We start from the raw sequence: 10,449 nt of genomic DNA, 5'->3' as shown, positions 1-10,449 counted from the left end.
CCGATATATCTGTTATACAATTGCATCAAAGTCATAAATAGTCAAATTGCATAAAACTTGCTGAGGAGAAAATTTAAAAAAATAATCAAAACTCTGATGCAATTATTACCAAAGTGCAATCTGATATGCTGAAACTAACATTCAATGCTTTCCAGCAGATTTAAGATGCAGCAATGATTTTCTTGAAAATGTACTTAAATGTATATTAATATCTATTAAATGTATCGGTAGTTCTCTGTATAATAATCGAATCTTTTCACATAATCCAACAACCCATGATTACAGGCTTGTTACAAAGCGGAATATGTGCACTGTTACAAAGATTAAGGTCTCAAAAGATCAACGTAAATTTTAGGTTGGCGAATACGGCTACGTCTCTCCATACATTCTGCAATCTTAAGAATGACATCCTCCTTCCACCAAGCAGACATAAACTGTGAAAAACAACATATATTATGACTTGACACCATTTTCCCCGATTTCTGTAAATGTTTTATTAAGATGAATGTTTTTAGAGTATGTAAATTTTAATATGTAAAATCGTTACTACTCATAATCGTTATTATATAGGAAAGAAATGGTTCTTATAACTTTCAATGTAATTAACTTACTTGTAAGCCAACAGGTAAACCAGAGGCATTGTATCCAACTGGAATTGTAATTGCTGGGATTCCAGTAAAATTTGCTATTCCAGCGTACCTAAACACAGTGTTACAAATTTTGTTCTGCTTTGACTACAATACAGTTGTTATGCCTAGCTTTCTGCGATCTTTGTTGACATAAGATAACTTCATTGTTTATCAGACGTGAATTTTTGCCCTCATTATTTCGTCACTATCCATAGTGATGCAAAACAGCAAAAGAAAAATTGCCTTTTTTAGCCATTATTGCACCTTGAGAAGTTAAATGAACACAATATTATTGTACAGCAATTCAAAAAAATGTTTTCTTATCCTAGCCGTTAGTTTTATCAATGTGCAGCTTTCATTCATCCTATTCTCTATCATGCTTTAAAAAACTATTGCACCAATTAAAGGCCAGTGTTGTTTATCGGTCTAGCAATTACTAATTACGCAAATTATGGCAAGCTAAAAACGTCCAGGTCGCATGCATACGATAGCCTAAACCCTAAAGCTTGAAAATTTATGAAATGTGACTTCACTGGCCCAAACTCCAAGTGATGAATTTTGCAAGACAATGCAGGAATTTGAGATTTTATGAAACAATGTAAGGCACACTACAGTATATTCAAATACAAAATTTCAGGAAACCCATGGATTTTTCAAATTATTGTGTTTTAAATAATTCCACTCAATAATAAAACAAACCAAGAAATTGGCTTTTTTTCATGGTCAGACAAGCTGTTTGCATTAGCTGCCACCTTTTTTGTTTCCCTTGAAATGGCGACTTAGGTAAATTCTACGGTATTGCAATAATTCTGTTGCAGGCGCACTGCTTTGCATCACACCCAAGGCCTCACCATTAAACGGGTATCACATTTAAATTTCAGGGGGTACTCAACCACATTATCTCTTTACCTCATGTTCAAAGCATCCTGCTGGCCGTTAAATGCACCATCACTAATCTCTGACGGCAAGACAGGAGGAGCACAATGTCCTGTTGTTGGAGTTACCACCGCATCCACTTCCTGGAAGACCTTTTTGAAAATCTTAATCGATCGTGTTCGTTGTTTGTTAGCTTGAAGATAATCAGTTGCAGTAATACTGTGTCCGACACGCATAAGAATACGTAGCTGAGCAGTCTACAAAACAGTTACCAATATTATCAAACAAAGCTGCATGGACCATTAAGTTAATTACCTAACTAAAAGTTAAAGATTAGTGTTATTGCAAATTTTATCGCAAAAGATCATTAACGATTTAAGATTCTTTATATTTCTTTCAACACGTTTTTACAAGTGACTTAAACTTGAGAAACCAATATCCAATTACTTTCACCCAAAGTTTTACGAGACATGATTGCAACAGAAAAACACTCTAAATTCCTACTTGTATGTTTGCATAAAAATCAAACTAAGAACAACATGCATACAAGGCTCTCAAAGTTATTGTTGAAACCGTGAATCATTCCAGTTGTCATTTCAGCCAAGATCGAGATACGATGGGCGATCATAGTATCTTGTAGTTCAGGTATTTCTATACTTTGTACATTTGCTCCCCAACCTTCAAGGTGTATTAACGAATCCTCACAGATTTGGTTGACATCTTTTAGACAATCCTAATTGAAAAATAGATCTATTTACCCATAAAAGTCATCAGTAAAGACATTCAAGGTATAGACAGAACTTACCTTGAAGTATCGTCGATCTATGCCTATTTTAAAGCCTTTCAAATCGCCTTCAAAGTCAGGAAGTTTAAGTCTGGGTTGTTTTAAGCCAAGTTCATAACCAGGATCGGGGCCACCCAGCAAAGCATAAAATATTGCCGTGTCACGTACGTTTGTGCAAATTGGTCCTAACAAATGGAATGTTGATGGGTTATAAACTTGAGTAAATATAAGAGCAACAAGACATCAAGCAAAAGATGATAATTCATTATAGTACATAAATATTTGTTCTAACATGGTTGTTTCTGGTTCTGATTTTTAATGTGAACAAACATTATTGCGAATAAAATTTTCAACAACTAATTTAAAAACGTTACCCTCTTCTGCAAAAGTCTGGGTAAACACTTACTGCTTTTTCAACAATGTCTGAGATTTGTAACTTCAAAAACAAGAAACAACTGGCGCCCACTAAAATGGCATAATCAGAAAAAACAAAAACATACCACAGTGTCCAACTGTATTGGAAAGACCCTCGACTCCAGCAAGATTGATACGAGCAAATGTTGGTTTTAAGCCAACAACCCCACAGTATGATGATGGGATTCGAACTGAGCCCCCACCATCACTTCCTGAACAATGGTGAGATGCAGGATTAAAAATCAGACACAAATAGCCACATGTAAATGATTTTGAAGTTTAAACTTGATATAACACCGGAAAGAAGCAAGCTCACATGAATACGCATGTTATTCCAAAAAAAAGGTGAAATATCAAAGAAATACACTGACCTACTGCAGCAACACACAACCCAGAAGCAGTAGCCGAAGCACTCCCTGATGAACTTCCACCGGAATAATGGTTGACGTTGTATGGTGTTCGGCAGGGCCCAAACTCTCTTTACAAAGTGACATTTTATGCAAAGCGCAATAAAATATAAGAATAAGCGGTAACTATGATAGTACTTACTTATTTGCGTTATTTCCTGAGGTACCCATACCAAGTTCATGCATGTTTGCAATAGCAAGAATAATGACACCTAGTTTTCGCAGCCTTTCCACAACTTGGGAGTCATATTTGGCAACCTCATGTTGGCCAAGGAAACATGTACCTTTGCTGTAGTGAAAACCTTTCTAGAATACATGATACGTGCAATCAAATACTCCTATTTGATACTATTATTATTGTCCCCAAATACTGTTACTGTACTGTCAGGTGACACCAGGCCAGATGTGGAGCATTTAAACTATTTTACAATGTATACCACTGCATATTCATCCTTAATTACAACCAGAACTCCATCAACTGGGGACAATGTGCAGTTGTTTTTATAACGTTCTGTTGAAGCAGCCGCCATCTGTAACACAGAAATTTGTAAATTAGAAAAATTACCAAAATATGTATAGTACCAGAATATTAAAACAGAAGCTTACCTGACGTATAGATTTAACATTGTATTTAACAATAGCATTCAACGGTTTGATCTCTTGGAAGGCTCGAATGGCTTTCTCAGCCACGTCGCTTGGTGTCATGTATCCGCTTTTATATTTGGAAACATAGTTGCTGATAGTGTTAAACTGGAAGCCATCTTGATCGAAATCTAGAATTTTTATCAAACAGAGATCCAGTGACGCTGACTTGGAAAATAATTTAATCAATGCAGCCATGTTTCACGAAAAACAACCAGACCAGCTGCCTAAACAAGTACAACTATTGAGTTTGGGGCTTAACCTATACTGACCGTTTTCTTTGGTTGTTTTTGAAAGATTTTCTATTTGCTCATCACTGTAATCTTTTTGCCCAGGAATAGCACATTCTTCATTAAACGATTGGCATGGGTAAAATGTTGGATTTTCATTGAATTTTTTGTCACGGAAATAAGTAAATTCACCATTACGAAGGGTAAAATTGACCAAAAAGATTGATCCAAAAAGCTATATTTCAGACAGATATATATCAGTAAGATATTGAGCAGTAGTTGACACGGTATTACAACCACAATTTGTATATATGTAGGTGACCATACACACAAATGTGAAAAATGACTATTTAAATCTTAAAATCTGCAATGGGTGTCTTACTTTAACCTAGCTATGTCCAACCAGCGAGCTGCATGCAACCCGGTTAATGTATATATACTAGGGATGGGCCGATACGAACCCAAACCCGAATAGATTCGCCGAATATCGCCTTTATGGAAGATTAGGGCGAACACGAATACCAACAATGGCAAACCCGAATACAATATTACTTATAAATTTACTGACTTTCGTAAAAAATGATGATCTAGTTTCCCGACAATGCTAAACTAGAGTCAGCAGTACTTACAATGAAGGTCGTTTCCCTAACGATTTTGCTTTTTCGATTGTTTTTTAAACACTATTTTTCGAAAGAAAGCGATTTGTATATCGATTACGTCATTTTAGAAGCAAGACTTGACAACTTTTGGAGGAAATTTTATTGTTTGGTTGTAATACAAATAGATTCGTGATTCGTTCGTGTCGACCTTCATGATATTCGGGTTCGCACCTTCCTCGCGGCACATCCCTAATATATACCCAGTAATGAGCATCGACACTCCTTTTGAATTTAATAAGCAACAAACGCTTGTAGATAACATCCAGGCTAATCAAAGTAACTAAACCAAACTATTTTTATCTAGAACGACGTGGCGAGTGGGTTTGCCTGCAACACATTAATAATAACAAAAAATAAGTTGCTAACTGGCACCACTACAGGTGTTAAGGTAGGGGTGTCCAAACATTCGGGGCTCTCAAGCTACATTTACAATGTTCAGGTAAATATGGTTGATTAATGTAGAAGCTCTTTTATCAATTGCTAAATGTCGGCTATCTGGGCACTTTACTCATAACTTATTCAATGTTTTGGTTCATAAAATGTTTAAGGTGCAGTGGACCAACTTTCCTTTCACATTATATAAAATAAAAAGCTGATAGTAGATACCTGTCAACATATTGGGCAATCCTGTATTAAGATCAGTCAAAAGTTAGATATATACGGCTGAGAACTTGCTTTTGTGGTACTCTTCAGAAATTGCACGATTAAAATTTTTTTATCAAGAGTTAATTTCCTGATTTTACCTTACTTTTTAGACCAATTTTATCTAAGTGGGATGATTTTTAACTTATGTTTTGGGTTAAACTTAATCAAGAGCAATTAGTTATTTATTGCGTGGCCAGCATTCGAAAAATTTCTTCCTTTTAGGCCCAGTAAAGCATTTCAGTTGGACATAGCTGCTTTAACCAGTAAACTCAATTCTGGAGTATGTATAAACTTACTGAATTTTGGAGTTTTGTCAGCAAACGCAATACAAATCCTGATGTAAAAGGAACCTACACAGTGTAAGACTACCATAGTTACCTAACATTAGGAAGGCATTTACACCACACATATTTAATACCACTTATTTGAAACAAAGTGCTTAATTATCATTTGTATGATTTTGCCTTCTGTTCCCTTTCAACAAATCTAAGATCACTTTTTAGAAAAAAACAAGATGACATATACTTTTACAGCTGTTGCAAATTGAGTATGTTTCTACTCACCTTGATTATTTTTGAATTATAGGACATGTCATAGTCACCTTCTTTTCGTTCAATATATTGTTGTGGGCCATAGCCATGACGGCGCAAAAATACAAACCAGAATAAGTAAGCGATTACTGCAATAACCAATAAGGCTGCGATGTTTAAAATCATTTTTGCCAGGCAAAACAATGCGACTTCTACTTCACTAAAGTATAATAGCAATGGTCATTTAAATTCTATTTGTCAATACAGTACATGTATATGCATATATTTTGTTAGATTTAGCAAAAACATGTAGATACAGTTAAACGAGTTAGCTGACTTTAAAACAATTCTGGCTTCCTGAATAGCTTAGTTATGAGTATTCTTCAGTGCATCGCACACATTTTGTGCATTTATGTATAAACTGCACAAACTTTGACCAAACTTTTGACCTGACCTGACCTGAAACTTTGACTTTTGACCTTTGACCAAAATAAATTAATGTCTAACTTATTCAAATCCAATGTGAAAAACAAAACAACCAGAAATACAAGAATAAGAATATGTGGCATACACAAAAGAATGCTTTGCTTCATATAACTTAGTTTCAACAATACATGGTCTTTTAAAACAAATTATGGTTGTAGTTGGTGACTTTTCTGACAGAGATCACACCAAAGCATTATCACCAGGAACTTGATCAATCAAAGTTGCTTCAATTTTTTCCGATAGCTTGCAGTGATCCAAGCAGCCTATTTTTCAGTAGTGGCGACTTCATGGTGCAGCAGTAAAAGTTAGCAACTGGCACACTATATTATAACTAAACTTACTTTAACTAGTTTCCAGCAACAGCTTTTTCAATAAATCTAAAGTTTTGAAACACAAAAATAAGCAATACACCACTGTTTTTATTTTAAAGTATTTAAATTTGAATAAAGAAAATATCATTATCACAGGAAGTGACATTCCAAATTGTATCATACCGAAAACAATTTCAGATATCAACACAAAAAGAACTTGTTAGTGCTATTCATAAAGCAAAAAGTGAAACACTTTCAAAACTGTTATATCTCACCACATTATTTACGAAAAATGTGAAAAAAATGTTTTAACCAAATACAAATCATTATGGTCCACATCGAGGTATTCCGGTTTGATTGTACCAAGCATACATATGGTCAAAGAAGCTGGTAGATGTCAGTAACGGGTAATCGAACCTCTGATAATTCATGAAATCACCAAGGCCAGGCTTGAAATCCAGATCATACCCGGAGCCAACAATATTAAGAGCCTCTGACTCAACTTGTTCCTTCCAAAAGCGAAGATACTGACGATCTTTTTCTGCTTCCAGGATCGGCATCAAACAATTCTCTGCTGATCTATTTTCCTCAATTCGATGTTCGGTGAGTCGCTTTTTCTTTTGCATCAAGTACAAGCCCAGACCATGGACGGCGATGCCCAAACCAAAAATAACAAACCCACTTGGCCCCCTAACTGGGAGATTTCTCTTATATGGAATTGCACCATAACCCCCAGGGGGCGGCAAATCCTGCCTATATTTTATATTCTTCCAACCTGTGGAAGACATCCTTAAAGGTATCTAAACAGAAAGAGATAAAACAGATTTTATCAGGAAAATGATTTGAATACGCTATGTCCAATATTCAATTTCCAAACGTTATTTTATGCACTAAATATAACAGCTGTGAAAAAAACAGTACAGATATATTTCAATCTTTTCATGCATGAAATTCAGTAATATCAAGCAATTTAAACAAATTGTTCTCCATCATAAACATAATATTTATACATTAGATCAATATTTGATGAAACTTTGTATAATATAACAGGTGGAACAACTTGCTCTTCACATGCTGTTCCAGTCTGTAGTTTCATCCACATTTTCAAGCAACTGATCTTGTGTTAAAGTATATCTGCTGTCTTGCCATTTTTTAAATAGTATATTTATAGCTTTGCCAATTTCTTTACCTTTTAAGCCAGTTTTTTCTTTTAGAACATTACCTTTTACTGGAAATAAAGGTACTGAAAAATCTGTGAAGTATCCAATCGCTTCCACGTCTCCATTATATTTTAAAAATTCCATAAAATATTTCGCACACAGTCTGTCATATCGATAATTGTACACAAGAAGATCTGTATACCAGGTCAATTTATTATCAATGTTAGCTTGTAAGGAGTTTTTCAGAATAAACGTGGCGATGTTAAGTTCTAAGTTTGAAAATTTTACACGTTGATGGTAAGTGTTTAAGTCATTCAAAGAAGGCAACAATGCTGAGACATAAGTCATATAGTGTGGGTTCAAATGCCTAGCACTGTTGTAAATTTTTGCAAACTTTTTAAGGTCAGCATGTTCTGGCAAACCAATGAAAGGAAACAGGCCGCATCGATGCATGAGATTCACAATGGTGACAATGTGGTTTCCTTCAAATATTAATCGCACTTCAGTCTGTATTCTTTCCCCTGCAACATTTTTGAGACCAGACACATTATCTGCAATTATTTGTAACAAATCTTGGTCAACAGTTGTATTGGTTTGGGCAATACGCCCATAAAATCTAAAAAATCTCAAAATTCGCAAATAATCCTCTTGGATTCTTTTTGCAGCATCACCCACAAACCGAACTGTTTGGTGTTTCAAATCCTCAATGCCATTAAAGTAGTCAATAACTTGCCCCTCCAAAGTCAAAAACAGAGCGTTAATGGTTAAATCACGCCGTGAAGCATCTGTTTTCCAGTCAGTGGTGAATTCAACTGTTGCATGTCTCCCATCAGTTACACGGTCAATTCTGAGAGTTGTGATTTCAAAGTTTTCTTCTTCTAATCTACACGTCACTGTACCATGTCCCCAACCAGTTTCATTAATTAGTCTAATTCCTTCCTTTTTAAACATCGAAATCATTTGGTCAGGAGTTGCTGTTGTTGCAAAATCTAGATCCTTCGGGGTTTTACTTTGTAGTAAATCGCGCACGGCTCCCCCACAAAGACGTAGTTCATAGTTGTTCTCAGAAAATAAGTTGTGTAATATCTTTAACCCTTTAGAAAATATTCCTTGAATCTCTGAGGAGCCTATTTGCACTATTTTTGGGTCATCCCTATCACCACAATGAAGAGAAATGTTACGACTGGTTGCCATATTTCGTGTCAATTTTAGGTCTTGCTTGCTGATACTTGGATGGTGCAAGCATTTGTTATACAAGCTGATTGGTAGCAATGTTGGAGTATCTATATCTCTTAAAAGAAAACCCCTTCTGCTGTCACATATGTATGCTTTCCAGTTCAAAATTCTTCGCATAAAAATTGAATATTGACGAGATCCCATTCAAATTTTGCGCATTCTGAAATAGTTCTACAATGAAAAACAGACAAGTTTATAATTCCAAGTTCACCATTTGGCTATATAACCAAGATGCCAAAACTCAACCGATTTACTCTGTTGAAAGTTTATATATATTGGAAATCGACAAGTGAAAATAAAATTTTAAAAGGCCATCTGCAATACTACAATGCCTAACTGATTCTCTCTGATACGCTTAACGGTGAAACGTTGCAACATTTTTTTACTCCCTAACAAATTGTAAAAGTTTAACATAAAACTATGTATTTTCTAACAAATTTACACTAAAAAAGTTTGAACGGATGTTTTACACCAGTGATGACTGTCTACTCTACTCAGGCGAACTGTCTAAAGGTGGGATTGACCAAAAATGTTTTACCAACTTTCGAGTAACTGCTCCTAAAATTGTCTCAAAACTTATGTTTGCAAACTAACACCAACAATGCAAAATATAGAATAACTTTGCTTGTCTGCAAAGCCTAGATTCTGAGGTTTTCATTTTTTACAAGTTTTCCATAAACATTGACGCTATCATTGAATCAATTATGTTTAAATACGTAAAACCACCAAAGAGTAAGTATCATATGGTGTATTTAAATTGCAATGAGGAAGCAGGGGACAAAAACGCATAAAAACTGGACAAAAAGTTTTAGTGTGGCCACTACGTGCAAACACGTGCACCACAAAACTTCTGCAAGAATGCATGATTTTTCAATGAAAACTGCCATACGTTCCAGCAGTTGTAGGAATTCTTGCACCGAACACTGAAATTTTAGTTTAGTCTCAAACCTATCAGTTTTCCTTTAGATGTGTTGGAAGTTATGGAGCTACAGAAGTACTGCATGCAGAAGCTTGTAATTTGCCATACGGTTACAAGAAAAATTGTGAAGTCTCTTGTACTTTTGCACTCTGACTTACAGGCCTGAATGAGAAAGAGATTTTATGAGGTAATAGTAAAGGAATTATGATAATAATAATCTTTTCAACATTCTATCTTGATAAAGTACAAAATTAAAAAAGATCTGAATCAAGCTAAAAAGCTGCAAAAATTTCATGAAATTAAACCAAACATTATTATTAAAATATGGGTATAGTGCAAGTGTACAACCACAGGATGCATTTGCATAGGCTACTAGAGCCCAGCTACTCAAATTTTGAAGTAATTTGGTTGCACACTTCTGCACTAGAACCCCTAAAATAAACTGGTTTCTTTGGTTACAGGCTACATGACGACTGGTCAGTATTTCATGGAAAGATTCGCCGAGATTTCAGGTGTGCAGA

General features: G+C 35.1%; 3 protein-coding genes across 3 annotated transcripts; all 3 read right to left on the bottom strand.

Annotated features, from left to right (window-relative positions):
* Positions 1-3: 3 nt before the first annotated feature.
* LOC143470111 (uncharacterized) lies at positions 4-6,526 on the bottom strand. The gene is made up of 13 exons (XM_076968013.1): positions 5,850-6,526; positions 5,583-5,636; positions 4,025-4,217; positions 3,717-3,883; positions 3,548-3,640; positions 3,253-3,416; positions 3,075-3,181; positions 2,790-2,915; positions 2,311-2,474; positions 2,053-2,238; positions 1,539-1,762; positions 612-699; positions 4-434 (listed from the first exon to the last, which is right to left on the bottom strand). The coding sequence occupies exons 1-13, from the start codon at positions 6,000-6,002 to the stop codon at positions 324-326; spliced, it is 1,830 nt and encodes a 609-aa protein (XP_076824128.1). The 5' UTR covers positions 6,003-6,526; the 3' UTR covers positions 4-323.
* A 152-nt stretch (positions 6,527-6,678) lies between these two features.
* LOC143470113 (NADH dehydrogenase [ubiquinone] 1 alpha subcomplex subunit 13-like) lies at positions 6,679-7,401 on the bottom strand. The gene has a single exon (XM_076968015.1). It carries the CDS (start codon positions 7,399-7,401, stop codon positions 6,940-6,942), a length of 462 nt encoding a protein of 153 aa, XP_076824130.1. The 3' UTR covers positions 6,679-6,939.
* Positions 7,402-7,412: 11 nt separating this feature from the next.
* LOC143470112 (CCA tRNA nucleotidyltransferase 1, mitochondrial-like) lies at positions 7,413-9,562 on the bottom strand. The gene has a single exon (XM_076968014.1). It carries the CDS (start codon positions 9,151-9,153, stop codon positions 7,681-7,683), a length of 1,473 nt encoding a protein of 490 aa, XP_076824129.1. The 5' UTR covers positions 9,154-9,562; the 3' UTR covers positions 7,413-7,680.
* Positions 9,563-10,449: the final 887 nt, after the last annotated feature.

The sequence above is a fragment of the Clavelina lepadiformis genome, chromosome 9 (assembly GCF_947623445.1).
Source record: "Clavelina lepadiformis chromosome 9, kaClaLepa1.1, whole genome shotgun sequence".
In the NCBI taxonomy this organism is placed as follows: domain Eukaryota; kingdom Metazoa; phylum Chordata; class Ascidiacea; order Aplousobranchia; family Clavelinidae; genus Clavelina; species Clavelina lepadiformis.
The sequence above is the reverse complement of the archived record's forward strand: the minus strand, read 5'-3'. Positions and strand labels throughout refer to the sequence as shown.